This window comes from Homarus americanus, unplaced genomic scaffold (genome assembly GCF_018991925.1).
Source record: "Homarus americanus isolate GMGI-L3 unplaced genomic scaffold, GMGI_Hamer_2.0 scaffold6317, whole genome shotgun sequence".
In the NCBI taxonomy this organism is placed as follows: Eukaryota; Metazoa; Arthropoda; class Malacostraca; order Decapoda; family Nephropidae; genus Homarus; species Homarus americanus.
In genome coordinates this window covers 16349079-16366329 of record NW_024730668.1, presented here as the reverse complement: position 1 = coordinate 16366329, position 17251 = coordinate 16349079, and the positions used below count along the sequence as shown (strand labels likewise).

The window sequence follows — 17251 nt, the reverse complement described above, 5'->3', positions numbered from 1 at the left end:
ACGTAAGTCATTTCAGCAAAATATTACATTTCCATATTCTCAGAAATAAATAGTAGTTTTGCTGAAACGTAATGCATTTCAATGTAAATTAGGATAAACTACATGAAAACAAAAGACTTTACAGTTACGAGTCATATTGATTATGTTTGGGAGAAAATGTTATCTCCCTTGTATTATTATGATGATGATACCATGTGACTCTGATACAATGTGACTCATAGTGTTCCTCCTAGTTTAGATGAGTGATGTGCAGCTGGAGAATGAAGGACAGTTGTTTGGACTGCTGGATGATGGAGGACACCATGGAACTGTCCCTGGTGGACTAGTGTTGAGTGATGAGCTACAAGGACTAGAACGTTCAGCTCATACACTACATACAAGGAAGTGTCCGTCAGTATAGGATGTGAATTCAGTGGCAGTAGTTTCACCTAGGACCCAAGTGGACCAGACTAGACGTAATTATCAAGGGCCACTTAGATTACCAAGTTAGACCCTCATTTGGCTTGCATAATTCATAGCAGCTGTGTCTCAGACAACCTGTTGTCACCATTGGTTTGTGCAGTTTGATACGATCAAATTTTCAAAATTAATCAAGCTGCAGGAGATAAAAAGGTATTATCAAAGATCCAAATTAAAAATAGATGGAATAAGGCCTTAAAGAGTAAAATTCTAAATGTAAAACACTGGAAAGATCCCAAGTTGGCAGAAAGTTTAGAATTATGGATGATAGGTAAGAGACTTAATCCCCAGTTAGATCATCCTGCTTCTGCTGAGAAAAGTAGGTTATTGGATATTAAAAATAATGAGGCAGTAGGAAGGTTGCAAGAACCTCTACCTAGTCAGCCCGATTTTAATGAATTCCAGGATCAGGATGAGGAAGTTGGCTCTAATCATAGTGTTCAGTCACTAGAGCAGGGAGAACCTGTTGAGACTAACTGACTTGATCCTGTCCCCATTTTGGCAATGTCTTCCACCTGGGGCAAAGGTGTTGGCTACTAAGAGTGGCAACAGACTGCTGTCAACTTCCACGCAACTGATGGAGAACACTGAGTGTAAGGATGATCCAAACTGGCCTTGGGTAACATTGGTAAGATCTAAGTCTTCTCTGTTTTCAACCACATCCGAGTCTGTGGATTCCTTATTCAAGGTATTTTATGAAAATGTTTCTAAGCTTCCTCATCGCCTCAGCACTTACAAAGAGACAGGAAGGCCAAGCAACTGTGGGTCATCATTCATTGATTTTAGAAGGTCCCTCGGTTAACGAGCACAATCCGTTCCAGCAGGTTGCTCGTTAACCGAAAATCTCGGTAACCGAAACCATTGTTTCAATGGGTTTTTGGGTAATTGGTTCCAGCTCACCGAAAATTGCCTAAATTCAACAAAAATTTTTAGAAATGGACACTTACCTTGAGGTGTGTATGTAGAAGGCTCCTGGGTGATGATGATGATGTGAATTTGAAGTGGGAGGTGGAGGAGGAGAAGGGAGAAGAGAAGGAAGTGGAGGTGGAGGAGAGGCATTTACTGCTTCTTGGAAGGTGAGTCACCTTCCATGAAAAGGTCAGGAACCTCTGGACTGACAGATTCTACACCATAAACATCCTCTCTCCTTCTTGAAGTGGAAGGCTGAGGGATAGCATCTTGTTCCCTCTACCTTTTACTGAAGAAAGTGTCAATTGTGGTCTGTGGGGCATCTGTCCCCCTCACCATTAACTTATGTTTAAAGAAGGAGACCACCGAGTTCTCAACATGACACAAAGTTAGTTCAGTTTTTCCACTTCTGGGTGCTTTGAAGCCAGTTCCCTGAACTTCTCCCAGTAGTAAATTACATCTTTCAACTGTTTAGCTGACATATGGTCATCACTTTCAATTTCCTCCTCACCACTGTCAGCCTCTACCTGTAACATCTCGTCCAGTTGCTTCAAGTCATCAGGAGTAAGTTCCTCCTCATGAGACATCACAAGCTCTTCCACATCCTCCTCCTCCACTTCAAGGCCCAATGACTGACCAATGGACACAACCTCCTGGTCCAACTCTGTTTCTTCCTCAAATCCCTCAAAATCATGGACTACAGTGCTTTCCATGAAGAATTGAGGGATCTAGTGGAGACTTCTTGCCATGATGACACAATCAATATTACAGCCTCCAGGATGTTAAATTGTGTCTTCCAGAACTGTTTCAGTGTTAGTTCAGGATCATTGGAAGTTGCCTGATGACACCTCCTAAACATTTTCTTCATGTACAACTTCTTGAAGTTGCTGATCACATTCTGGTCCATTGGCTGTATGATTGATGTAGTGTTGGGAGGCAAACACAACACTTTCACAAAGTCAAATTGATACTCCAAATTTCTGGCAAGGTCAGAGTCATGACCAGGAGCATTATCCATGAGGAGAAGAGCCTTTAAAGGGAGTTTATTGGTGGTTAGGTAGCTCTTGACAGAAGGGCAAGGCACATCAACAGCCCATTCATTAAAGAGCTGTCTTGTCACCCATACCTTATGGTTGGACTTCCAATAAACTCCAAGCTTTGTTCTTACTACTTTCTGTTGCTTGAACACCCTGGGGCTTTCAGAGTGGTAGACAAGCATAGGCTTCAGTTGGAAATCCCCTGAAGCATTGGCACCAAGCAAAAGAGTGAGACGGTCTTTCATGGGTTTATGCCCAGGTAAAGAGGCTTCATCTCTGGTAATGAATGTTCTTTTGGGCATCTTTTTCCAGAACAGCCCAGTTTCGTCCACATTGAACACTTGCTGTGGAAGATAATTTTCTTCTTCCATCAGTTCTTTAAATTCAACTAAAAACTTTGCTGCCCCTTCCTTATCGGCACTGGCAGCTTCACCATGCCTAACAACACTAAATTTGTCACTTCTTTTCTAAATTTTTTTTAACCAGCCCTTGCTGGCCCTAAAATCTTCAAATTCTGTGCTTGAAGAACCAGGTTGACCTGTCTTTAAATGTTCGTAAATCTCCCTGGCTCTTTCACAAATGAATTCAGTAGAAACTGAATCACCTTTCATCTGTTTTTCCCTAATCCAGATGAGAAGTAACCTCTCAGTTTCTGCAATTAGGGATCTACTTTTAAACACTCTTGTAGATTTGTCTCTCACTTTCACTTCTTTAAATTTGTCTTTCTGTGCAAGAATTGTCGACACAGTTGATGTTGACATGCTATATTGTTTGCATAGCGCATTTGTTCTAAAGCCTTGTTCATGTTTTTTTATGATTTCCTGCTTGGTTTGGATTGAAATTGCTTTTCTTGATCTCTTAGGGCCCATGCTGGATTCAAACAATGTCAACACGTGTTTTTTAAAGTTAAACTTGTTGTAAATAAAGAATATTTTCTTTAAAATAACACTGGACTGCGCTATATATTGTCAATATGTAAAATAAATTTCAAAATGACCAATAATTTGCTTGGAAACACAGAAAAAAAGCATTTAGTTGAAGAGAGTCTCAAGCAAGATGTTACCTCCAGTGAAAACAGAGAGAGACTAACGCTTGTTTGCTGTGCTAAGAGGCTGGATGGCGCGCATTAAACTAGTCACTTTACCTTCAATTATGTTCAATAATTGTTAAAATGACTAACAAATTTAACATTAAACTTTTAAAATTATTGAATAGTATAAACTTCTTGATATTTACTAAAATAGTAAGGAATTTAAGTCCTAGAACCGATTAATGTATTGGCGGACTAATACTAAAGCTGGTTGACTGCCAAGTGCAAGCCAAAACTTGTTGAGGTCGGCTCGTAAGAAACTCGTTAACCGAGGGGTTGCTCGTTATCCGAAGTTAAGAATCTTATGGGAGGTAACTCGTTAACCGAAATCTTGTTAACCGAGGCGCTCGTTAACCGAGGGACCACTATACTACAATTTCTTGGCCTGATATTTGCCCCAAAATGATCTCTGACATAGATGAAGTCTGGGCTAATATATTGAAAGACTTAACATTCATTCCCGCAGACAGGAATGCTCACAAGTTTAGTTTTTGAAATTCCAATTTAATGACAAAAAGAGTTCCTTATATGAACTTTCCCAGTATTTGTCGTCTCCAAAATATGCTAACATACTGTAAGCTATGAAATAAATTTGAAACCAGTTGTTTCTGCACTGCACTATGAGGACAGTTCAGAAGTAGACAGATGTTTTGCTGCTGCTATACAAAGGATTCCATATTCCCTGTACAACTCATTTTTGGAAATGTTGTTGAAAGACCAAAAACTAAAAGCCCAGCTAAGGAAGCAAGCCACTAATAATGCTTCAAGTGGTAGTGCTTATTTATTGCTACGTTCTTCCCCTCTTTCTCCTGCTTTGTTTGATGAACAAACATGTGTTAAGTATAGATCAGCTGTTGAGCAAGCTATTAATATTACTGTTCCCAGGAGTCCTAAGACCTTTTGGAAATTTAAAAGAGGAAGGTCTAACAGGGGAACAGGACCAGCTGCTAGGTTCAGTCATCAACGTAGAGGAAACTAGAGGAGGAAACAATTCAAGACGTAGTAGGGGTGGCGGTTTGTTCAGGAGTGGAAGGAGACCTTATTACACCACATCAGCGACCACTCCCTTCCAATGAAGCCAGACTGCAGGGTCGTCTGGGGGGTTGGAAAAACAGGTGGACTTCTTCCATATGGGCTTAAAAGATAATCAAAGGGGGTCTCACATGGACTTGGTTGAGGCGCCCTCCCCTAGTGTTACCAAAAAAAGGGTAAAAAAACCAACCCCCTTACTCATAGAATTTGTAATTCAACTGTTAAACAGAGGTGTGATAGAACTGTTGCAGTCAGAGAAATGTTTCATGTCTCGCCTATTCCCAGTCCCCAAGAAAGGCAGCGACAAATTGAGGTGGATTTTAGATATTTCCGTCCTGAACAAGTTCATTACGAAAATAAGTTTCAAGATGCTCACTTACGAACATCTGAGGCATCTACTTCAGCCCAATGATTGGATCTCAAAAAAGATCTCGAATATGCCTATTATCACGTACCTGTTGCTCCCAGGTACAGAAAGTTTCTAGTATTTGCAGTGGGGGATGTAAGTTATCAATTCACAGTTATGGCATTCGGCCTGACAATTGCACCAAAAGTGTTTACAAAATTGGTAAACATCCACAGAGAGATCCTTGCGAAGGAGGGCATAAGAACTTTTGCTTATCTCGACGATTGGCTGATAGTTGGAAACTCTTTTGAAGACTGTCAAAGGGCGACCCAACATACACTAGTACTATTTCAAAACCTAGAAATAAAGAAAAACCAGGTCAAGTCAAATTTCATGCCATGTCTGAAATTGGATTGGTTAGGTCTCCCTCCATTGGGACACCAATAAGCAGTCAGTCAGTCTACCAGAAACAAAGGTAACAGAAGTGATAAACCAAGTAGAAGCCTTTTGTGTAAAGCAAGAGGTTTCTTGGCACGATTGGGAAAAACAACTGGGTCTGTTGAATTTTCCCACCATAATAGTTCCTTTGGGCACGTTAAGGAAGAAGCAACTAACTCATCTGGGTTCGAAGTTGCTTCACAGGAACAGAAATATTGCTTCTTCTCTCACTATTCAAATCAAGAATCATTTGTCATGGTGGACAAATTTGGACAATCTAATCGGTTCATCTCCCTGGGTATCCCCTCAAACAGACTTGGTCGTTTGTACGGACACGTCCGAGATAGGCTGGGGATACAAGTTGTACCTCTCTAGTCCGGCAACCTCGGGACCTGACCGGTGCCGGACCATGGAAATTCACTCTTTTCCCGGATAGATAGTGACTTGTGCTTATGCTTGGAAGCACTAGCACCACTTTCTCTGCATCATGGTACCTTTGAAAACATATTGAAGGGTTAAATGTCATACAGTAGCTTCTCAAATTTCGCGAGTTTTTAATTCAACGTATTTTATTGGAACACACAAAAAAATAAATAAAAATTTTGACGGCGGAAACTTGAATTTCGACGGGTTTGAACGGCCCGCCAACGTACAGACGACATGCATAATCGTGTAAACAGCGTCATTTTTCTTATGTACAAAATATTCATTATTGTTTATTACTGAATGTCTTTTTTATTGAATTAATGTTTATGTGTGCAAAATGAGCAATACAATTCATTAATAATATGTAGAATATTAAACACACGAGGAAATGACACAGCATTGTTTTCGTTGATTACAAAACCAGTGACTGACTGGTTCTACATATAAAACTGAAGAAAATAAGACCCTGGTTGTAGCTGTAAAATTTAATATGGTTGTTTTAAGTAATGTTGGAACAATAGAAGTAGCTAACGATAATGGTAAAGAAAAAGAGAGATCGCATATGTAAGTGTGCACACGTGAAAACATATCGTCATTACTTTACATAAGAATATGAAAGCAACACTTATTTACTGTTCATATATATTTTAATTAATGTTTCTGAATTTGTTTTTATTGAATTAATGTTTGTGTGTGCAAAATTAACAATACAATTTATTAATAATACGTGGAATATTAGAGGAGACGAGACGGCTGCCGGCATTGTTTATGTTAAAGCTTACAAAACCAGTGACTGATTGGTTCTACATATAAAACTGAAGAAAATAAGACCCTGATTGTAGCTGTAGTAAAATTAATGTAAAAAAATTAATATGGTTGTTTGAAGTACCTGTAATGTTATTTAATGTTAATAAATGGAACAATATAAGTAGCTAACCATTAATGGTAAAAAAAAAGTGAGACTGCGCGTATGTAAGTGCGCACATGTGAAAACATATCGTCATTACTCTACATAAGAATATGAAAGCAACACTTATTTACTGCTCATATATATTGAAGGGTTAAATGTTGTACTCTGTATAGACAAGGAGAGAGAGAGAGCAGTCGAACTGCAGATGATTTCCCGCGGCTTTGTTTTTTTTTACGGGGATTAGCCCACCTGGGCATGGGTCACAGACCCACATTGGGGCCTGAGGGGCAAAAATTGAATACTCCTGTAATAATAATAATAATTCAGATAAGTAACCACAGAATGCCGGACTAGAGAGGTACAACCTGTACCATTCCTCAAAAGGAGAGTTCCGTCAAGGGAAGTGGAGCAACTCTCTTTGGGACAAACACATAAACATAAAAAAATTAGCAGTTGTCCTATTCTTTTTGTTGGCAAACCCAAATTTAAAAAAACATGACGATTCTGTTTGCCATGGCAGTGTTTTGTCTCAATCATCAAGGCTCAACCAGATCTTGGCCCTTTCTCACAGTATCAGGAAAAATTTTCAAAGTTTGTGTAACACAAACAATTTTCCTCAAAGCAATTCACATACCGGGAGTACAAAACAATTGGGCATTGTCCCGTCTCAGGCCAGTATCGACGGAAACAGAATGGTCCCTAAAGATATCGAAGTTCAAGAATCTAGTGAGGAGGTTTGGGACTCCACAAATAGATCTCTGTGCCTCACAAAACAATCACAAGATGCTAACTTATGCATCTCTGGAACAATTGAATCTTTTAGGAAATGCTCTACTCATAGATTGGAACCGTTGGAATTAAAACTATCTGTTCCCACTTGTGAAAATGTTGCCTAAGTGGTTCACAAACTCATATCCTTCCAAGGAAAGGTCCTCTTAATTGCACTATATTGGATCTTACATCCGTGGTGTCTGGATCTGTTGGAATGGTGCCCGCATCCACTACAATTGCAACACTAATGTCTAGACCAGATACTGCACCCTCAGTTCGAGATATCCTTGGCACTTTACGCTTGGAGTTTCTCAAAAGATGTTTAAATAGATTGTTGGGTAATTCCAATATAGTTAACCAAGTGATAGCAGGTCATAGACCCCAAACTTCTATGCAATATGAGAAAGCTTGTAAACCTTTTCAGAATTTATCAGGTTGACGATCCCAATCAATTGTTGGAAACAATGGTGTTAGAATTTTTAAATATTCGGTTCAGAGTTAAGGGCCTTCAAGGATCTACAATCGCATCTTATAAATCAGCACTGGTTGACCCTCTGGCGTGGGGTTTTAATATCACTTTGAACCCAAGAATTTATCAAATGCTCAGATTGTCCTTTTTCATTCAGAGACCCCCTAGGCCTAAGAGAATCCCACCTTGGTCTCTAGATAAAGTTACTAAATTTCTTATGGGGCCTACTTAAAATACTGTATAAATCTGAACCGGGACAGATTGCTCCAAAAGGCAGCCTTCCTTCTAGCAATAGCAACAGGTATGAGAATCAGGGAGCTGATTTCAATTTCCAATAATTCATCATTATTGGTATATTCTGAGGAAGATGTCACCTTTTTCCTGTGGAGATTCTTAGAAAAAATGAAAGGGAGGACTTTCAAGCTCAACCTATCCAGATAAAACGGCTAATGGATGAGGCAAGGGTTCCTCATATATTGTGCCCAGTTAAGAATCTTCAAGAATGGTTAACCAGATTCCATAATCGAGGCCCCTATGTATTCTCATCACAGGATGGTAAGAAATTGTCTACTAGTCAAAAGATAAAATATTTATCTCAGTTAGTAAGTCAAGCAGACCCTGGCAAAAATTTTTTGGCACATGACACTAGGAAATATGCAGGGTCTGTGGCCTTTCTGCAGCATATGAGCCTCAGTCAGATCAAAGAAGTGGGCTTTTGGAAATTTTCAAAAATCTTTCAAAACTGCCATCTTCATCTATCTCTGAAAGATGCTTTACATGTGGTGGTGCTGGGGTCCCTTCCCCCACCTAGTCAATCTCCACAACCAGGACCTTCTTCCTTATCAGAATAAAGTGAGTATCCTAATTGGATATGTAAATTAAAACTTTACCTTAAATGTTCTTAATACTGGAAAATATTCCAAAAAGTTTATACAGGTTGTACCTCTCTAGTCCGGCATTCTGTGGTCTGGAAACTCCCGTGGTCGGAACGATTTTAGTTTGTCCAATAGGTAGATAGGCAGCTTTTTTTTTTTTTACTTATCTGAATTATTATTATTATTACAGGAGTATTAAATTTTTGCCCCTCAGGCCCTAATGTGGGTCAGTGACCTATTCCCGGGTGGGCTAATCCCCTTAAAAAAAAAAAAAGCCGCGGGAAATTAAGGTTTGTTTACATCCGGCAGTTCGGCTGCTCTCTCTCTCTCTCTCTGCTTGTCTATACAGAGTACAACATTTAACCCTTCAATATATATGAGCAGTAAATAAGTGTTGCTTTCATATTCTTATGTAGAGTAATGACGATATATTTTCACATGTGCGCACTTACATACGAGCAGTCTCACTTTTTTTTTTTACCATTAATGGTTAGCTACTTATATTGTTCCATTTATTAACATTAAATAACATTACAGGTACTTCAAGCAACCATATTCATTTTTTTACATTAATTTTACTACAGCTAAACTCAGGGTCTTATTTTCTTCAGTTTTATATGTAGAACCAATCAGTCACTGGTTTCGTAAGCTTTAACATAAACAATGCCGGCAGCCGTCTCGTCTCCTCTAATATTCCACGTATTATTAATAAATTGTATTGTTAATTTTGCACACACGTACATTAATTCAATAAAAACAAATTCAGAAACATTAATTAAAATATATATGAACAGTAAATAAGTGTTGCTTTCATATTCTTATGTAAAGTAATGATGATATGTTTTCACGTGTGCGCATGCGCACTTACATATGCGATCTCTCTTTTTTCTTTACCATTATCATTAGCTACTTCTATTGTTCCATTTATTAACATTAAATAACATTACTTAAAACAACCATATTAATTTTACTACAGCTACAACCAAGGTCTTATTTTCTTCAGTTTTATATGTAGAACCAGTCAGTCACTGGTTTTGTAATCAACGAATACAATGCTGTGTCATTTCCTCGTGTGTTTTAATATTCTACGTATTATTAATGAATTGTATTGCTCATTTTGCACATAAACATTAATTCAATAAAAAAGACATTCAGTAATAAACAATAATGAATCTTTTGTACATAAGAGAAATGACGCTGTTTACACGATTATGCACGTCGTCTGCACGTTGGCGGGCCGTTCAAACCCGTCGAAATTCAAGTTTCCGCCGTCAAAATTTTTATTTATTTATTTTTTGTGTGTTCCAATAAAATACGTTAAGAATTAAAAACTCGCGAAATTTGAGAAGCTACTATACGACATTTAACCCTTCAATATGTCTTCAAAGAGACCATGATGCAGAGAAAGTGGTGCTAGTGCTTCCAGGCATAAGCACAAGTCACTATCTATCCAGGAAAAGGGTGAATTTCCATGGTCCGGCACCGGTCAGGTCCCGAGGTTGCCGGACTAGAGAGGTACAACCTGTAATTATAATCTGGACCTAAGCTAGCGGAGCCTTATACGCAATGTCACCTCCCTCTCCACCTTCTGCTCGGGTAATCAGAGCTAGACATCGCATTCTGGATTGAACAAAATGTTTTTTTTTTTCTAAAAAACATTTTTTGTGATGTAGTCCAGAATGCGACGTCGACATCCTATCCATCTCCACCCCTCGAGAGTTGACATATGTTTACTGCTCACTCTAGGGCAAGAGATGACGATAGCAATGCGTGTGATGGAGGGTGCGGGAGGGGGTTTTGAGAATTACAATTAAATGCCAGGTAGTGACGTGTCCTAATATTATGTATATAAGTAATTATTAGATGTTTTAATTGCCTGTATGTTGGCTTGGCAAATTAATGCTAGGCATTTACATACCTAGGTATAAAGCTAGACATCACATTCTGCACTATATCCCAAAAACTGGTTTTTAGAAGAAAAAACCCCCCGACTTTTTCTGGGTTCAAGAGACGAAGTAATGGGCAATTTCTGGAACTTTCAAGACCATTTTTCTGTTACCCGGAAAATTCCGGGGATGAGGGATCTTTTTCTGACTTTGAGAGAGTCATCTCGTTACCTGGAAATCTATCATTCCCAGAAGTGCTCTGCACCAATTGTTCCAGCTAATGGAGATATCATTTGTATACAGTACTAAAGTTTGTCCGGAAATGACCATTTCTTCATCAATTTCCCACGATTTTTTTCTTTTTTATATACAAACTGGTTTACTGTATAGATCTAGATATACAAGATGCTCATATTCATCAACCTTTTCTCTGTAAATTTATATTGAAGACACACCCACCCACCATGTCCAAGATGTAACAGAAGTTCAGGAGCCAAATAGTCAGGAGTGCCCAAGATTCGAGATTCAGAACCAACAGGATGTGCTCCTCTCCTGACACTTTTAGGAGGACGTAGTGGCGTTTGGCCAAGTTCCTGGTGTGGAGTGCCTGCAACACTCTGTGGATGTAAAGAATCAGTCATTATAAAGTCAGATGTGTCTAAATCTGTATACAATAGAACTTCTATACACCAGAATTTGCTTTTTGGGGCTTTCTAAGGTGCTCCCACCACCCCTCTATTCAGTGGAAATATTTTTAAAAGTCTGGAAAATCCAGCATCAATCAAGACAATTTGTGTGTTCATACATGCGGTTGAACGTATTTGTGTTGGTGTCACAATCGGCAAATGCTCGAGTCTGAGAGTAAGTCAGATTAAAAAATTACTAGCCCATCATGCAAGTGATTATTTTGTCTCATGTAAAAGTGAAGGAGACCTTAAAAGTAGACCCTACCATTTTGAAAGGTTTTATAGGAACAAAATTTGTACTGAGCAGCTCTCTAATTTACTCCCAGTTTTTCTACAGAACTATTAAGAAACTATACTTATTGGTATAATAAAAATAGAGATAAATTACAATATGCACAAGAATGCATGAATAATGTTTATGATTCGTTAGCTGACTCACCGAGGCACCACCAACATGCAGGAAAAGATGGTGAGTGGACACGGAGTAAATAATAGGGTACACTAGCAATGAATACAGGTAGATTAATATAGAAAAAGGTCAGATAACAGCCCAGGCTTTACCAGTTCAACACACATTCAGCCACAAAAAAAGATAAGATTTTAAGTAAAATAATTCAAACAATGGCGATGGTAATCCTCCCAGGAAGAGAGCAGAGGATAAGCAGGTATTGCATCATCCACATCATAGTCAAACACACACACACATGACTGCTGCACTCCATCACCACCACAAGCATGGGGCTGTCAGTCATGGATCATTTTATATGATCCAATTAGTCTTACAGCGTATCCATTTTGTGTGCCATTGTTTGCACCACTGTGAGTTTTTACAAGATATACCCACACATTTCAAAAGCAATTATGGGCTTGTGGGAATTTCTGTAGGCTAGCAGATTTGAAAATTTACAAACCCAGTAGGGAATTGGAATTTTTTTATATTCAATAGGCCTGTCAGTGCACTGCACCTCGCTACTTACACACTGGGCATTAACATGTTTGTCAGGTTATTTTATTGATTAATTTTTATATTCTCATATGAACAGTCTCTTATGTTGTGTGATTCATCATAATTAATATAATATCTTCAGTGATAGAAAAATAAAATATACAGAATAATTTGTAATTTGACCTGAAATATAAGGATACGTTGTATTGAAATTGATGCCTCACTCCCTCCTCCCTCCCATGACATAGTAAGCTAATAGAATTTTTTTCAAGACAGAAGTGATTTATTATGATAATAACTAAAATAAAACAAGGTATCAAAATCAAATTATTTACTGTATTGTATACAGTAGAACGTCGATATAATACGAGATACGTTCCAAGAGAGGTCGCTTTAAACCGAATTCGCACTAAATCGAAGTGTTGTTTCAATGGAATAATTTAGTTTGGTACTTGAGAGAAACACAAAATACTAAAAAGACTGAGTCTACCCAGATGCACCTCAGCCCATCTCCTAGAATAAACAAAACATTGTTTTTTGTAGTATTATGTTAAAACAAACACTCATAAATCAACATAGCTAAAATTAAGGGATGCCAGATGGTCTGTTTATTGGCTGGGAAGATGGGGGGAGGGAGGAGGTGAGGTGATATGTTTGACAGTTGATGCCAAGGTCTAGTGCTTATTTATTTATCTGTCCTTAAGAGTGACTTTAAGTTTTCCTCTTATAAAATGTCACTAAACTGACCTGGGAGAATATAATTAACATTGCTGGAATTCTTATAAGATAGTGATTAGTCTGAATATATACATGCTATAGTTCGCATTTTATTACAAAGGGCAAAAATTTGTATCTCTTGTGCAAAATACATGATGTTTATATTCAAATTATTCGCTGTCTTGCAATAATTCTAGCAATGCAAATTATATTCTCCTAACTTTAGTCTGTGATATTATACAGGTTGTACCTCTCTAGTCCGGCATTCTGTGGTCCGGAAACTCCCGTGGTCCGGCACGATTTTAGTTTGCCCAATAGGTAGATAGGCAATTTTTTTTTTCTGAATTATTATTATTATTACAGAAGTATTACATTTTTGCCCCTCAGGCTCCAATGTGAGTCAGTGGCCTGTGCCTGGGTGGGCTAATCCCCCGTAAAAAAACAACAACAAAGGCGCGGGAAATTAGGGTTTGTTTACATCCGGCAGTTCGGCTCTCTCTCTGTTTGTCTATACAGAGTACAACATTTAATCCTTCAATATGTCTTCAAAGAAACCACGAAGCAGTGATAGTGGTGCTAGTGCTTCCAAGCGTAAGCACAAGTCACTATCTATCCAGGAAAAGGTTGAACTATTGCAGAAATTAGATAAAGGTGCTTCGGTACGCAACTTGTGTGAGAAGTACGATGTTGGGTCATCCACGATCTATGACATAAAGAAGCAGAAGGACAAGATATTTAAGTTTTTTGCAGACAGTGAGACCAAGAAAGTTATGATAACTCGTAAGACATTGAAAGAAGGCAAAAGTAGTGAGTTAGACAGTGCTTTATTACAGTGGTTTAAGCTTCGGTGTAATGATGGAGTAAGCATTTCAGGCGAGATGATTGTGGCGCAAGCAAAGATCTTTCATGAACAACTAAACCTTCAGCATGCCTGTGATTATTCGCAAGGATGGTTACACAAGTTTAAAAATAGGCATGGTATTTCTTTACATTATGTGTGTGGTGAAAAGCGAGGTGCAGACAGTGAAGCAGCTGCCAAGTATGTGGACGAATTCGCACAGTTTGTGGCAAAGGAGAAGTTATCCCCAGAACAAGTGTATAACGCTGATGAGACTGCTCTATATTGGCGTTGTATGCCTAGAAAAACGCTAGCTACAGAGAGTGAGGAGGCACCAACAGGTGGTAAGGACTCGAAGGATAGGGTTACGGTCCTTGGTTGTAGCAACGCAGCAGGCACTCACCGGTGTAAGCTAATGGTAATTGGGAAAAGTGTCAACCCACGGGCATTTAAAGGTGTGAAAATTTTTCCAGTTATCTACCGTGGTAACAAGAAGGGGTGGATAACTACAAAACTATGCCTAGAGTGGTTTGAAAGGTATTTTGTGCATGAGGCTAGAGCACACTGCACCTCAGTAGGCCTAGATCCAAAGTGTAAAATAGTGTTGATTCTGGACAATTGTTCTGCCCACCCTAAGGCTGAACTTTTAGTGAAAGACAATGTGGTTGGACTATTTTTACCCCCAAATTGTACATCTCTGATTCAGCCTTGTGATCAGGGCATATTACGCTCACTTAAGTGTAAGTATAGAGCTGCTTTCATGCGCCATTTGCTCGCTGCGGTGAATAATGGGAAGCATGTTTCAGCATTCATGAAAGAGGTTAACCTAAAGGATGTTATTTGGACACTTGCCTATGCCTGGGATAAGGTGACTCCATCAACTTTGAAGAATGGATGGCATAATCTGTGGCCAGCCTTAATGTTTGAGGAGAGTGCAGATGTGGACCAAGACTTTGCTGGATTTCACGTGTCAAAAGAAAAGCAAGTTATTCGTGAGTTGCTTGAGTATGCTAATACAATGACAAACCCTGTGTGTGTTGAAGTGGCCAATAAACTGAGTGAAGAGCAGCTGGAAGAGTGGATGGATGTTGACAAAGATGCCCCTATTGTGTATCAACTCTCTGATGAAGAGATTGTGGAGATGGTTAAGAAAAGAGAGGAGGAAGATGACGAAGCAAGCGACGAGGAGGAAGAGGATATCAAAGAAAGAATTTCTATTGACAGGTGCATCCAGCTGTGCACAGAATTAATCACGGGACTAGAACAAAAGAGTTTTATTACGGAGCAAGAAATCATGGCTGTATTTGATTCAATGTAAATTGAATAAAGAGAAACCAAAGTACATGAAGCAAACAACTTTGCAAGAGTGGTTCAAGAAGATGGCCAACAAAAACAGTGAAGAACACTCTAGCATAGCAAATCCACTTGCCAGCACTTCCTCTGCCCCCGATGTACCTAACGTCACCACAGCCACGACCCCTGACACCACAGCCAACATCCCTGATGTAACTCAAATGTAATTTGAGTCACAGTACTGTACCATCACTTCACTTTGGAAGCAGAATTTTGGTAGCATTAAAGGTTAATGAAATAGTACCATGTATTCTTATTTACTTATTTCCTATCTTATGTTTTTATGCTTTATGTAGGGTGTTTCGAGGGTGAATTTTGCCTTATTTACCTTACTTTTTTGCCGGATTACTACCTCTATTAAAGCAACATCCTAATAAACTAACGAAAATAACACAGATAAAGCAGTAAATAAGTGTTGCTTTCATATTCTTATGTAGAGTAATGACGATATATTTTCACATGTGCGCACTTACATACGCGCAGTCTCACTTTTTTTTTTACCATTAATGGTTAGCTACTTATATTGTTCCATTTATTAACATTAAATAACATTACAGGTACTTCAAACAACCATATTAATTTTTTTACATTAATTTTACTACAGCTAAAATCAGGGTCTTATTTTCTTCAGTTTTATATGTAGAACCAATCAGTCACTGGTTTTGTAAGCTTTAACATAAACAATGCCGGCAGCCGTCTCGTCTCCTCTAATATTCCACGTATTATTAATAAATTGTATTGTTAATTTTGCACACACAAACATTAATTCAATAAAAACAAATTCAGAAACATTAATTAAAATATATATGAACAGTAAATAAGTGTTGCTTTCATATTCTTATGTAAAGTAATGACGATATGTTTTCACGTGTGCGCATGCGCACTTACATACGCGATCTCTCTTTTTTCTTTACCATTATCGTTAGCTACTTCTATTGTTCCATTTATTAACATTAAATAACATTACTTAAAACAACCATATTAATTTTACTACAGCTACAGCCAAGGTCTTATTTTCTTCAGTTTTATATGTAGAACCAGTCAGTCACTGGTTTTGTAATCAACGAAAACAATGCTGTGTCATTTCCTCGTGTGTTTTAATATTCTACGTATTATTAATGAATTGTATTGCTCATTTTGCACACATAAACATTAATTCAATAAAAAAGACATTCAGTAATAAACAATAATGAATCTTTTGTACATAAGAGAAATGACGCTGTTTACACGATTATGCACGTCGTCTGCACGTTGGCGGGCCGTTCAAACCCGTCGAAATTCAAGTTTCCGCCGTCAAAATTTTTATTTATTTATTTTTTTGTGTGTTCCAATAAAATACGTTAAGAATTAAAAACTCGCGAAATTTGAGAAGCTACTATACGACATTTAACCCTTCAATATGTCTTCAAAGAGACCATGATGCAGAGAAAGTGGTGCTAGTGCTTCCAGGCATAAGCACAAGTCACTATCTATCCAGGAAAAGGGTGAATTTCCATGGTCCGGCACCGGTCAGGTCCCGAGGTTGCCGGACTAGAGAGGTACAACCTGTATAAGGTAAAAACTGTAAGCCTATAACCACCCAACCCTGGCTGGGAAGATGGGGGGAGGTGACAGTGACATATTTGACAGTTGTGTGGAAGGTCTAGTGAAGTATTTATTTGTTTATTGATGTCCTTTAGATTGAGTTTTTTTTTTTTTTTATAAACTGTCACAGAAGTGACCGGGGAGAATATAATTTACATTGCTGGAATTCTCATAAGATATAGATTAATTTGAATATAATCATGCTATAGTTTGCACTAGACAAAAATTTTAGTAATCATTTAGTACATTATTTTGAGTACATGTACAGTACAGCTTTGCTCTTAGGACAGTGTAGTGTGTCCAGATAAACAATAGGGGGGAATTATAAAATATGATGCGCCAGATTGATTCACGCAATAATCTTAAATTGAATCGCTTTAAATCAACATTCTACTGGACCTGATAAATCCTAAAAAAAAAAAAAATATGTTAGGCATCAGTGGAAAATTTTTATGTGTTTGAGAAGTAACATTACATGT

General features: G+C 38.2%; 1 protein-coding gene across 4 annotated transcripts in view; it reads right to left on the bottom strand.

Annotated features, from left to right (window-relative positions):
- Positions 1-17251, bottom strand: part of LOC121867245 (serine/threonine-protein kinase greatwall-like) — a 219980-nt gene that overhangs the window by 55883 nt on the left and 146846 nt on the right. For all 4 annotated transcript variants that reach the window (XM_042367099.1, XM_042367097.1, XM_042367098.1 and 1 more), the window contains one exon: positions 11112-11265. In XM_042367099.1, the coding sequence (XP_042223033.1) occupies positions 11112-11265 (154 nt within the window). The remainder of the gene's footprint in view (positions 1-11111; positions 11266-17251) is intronic.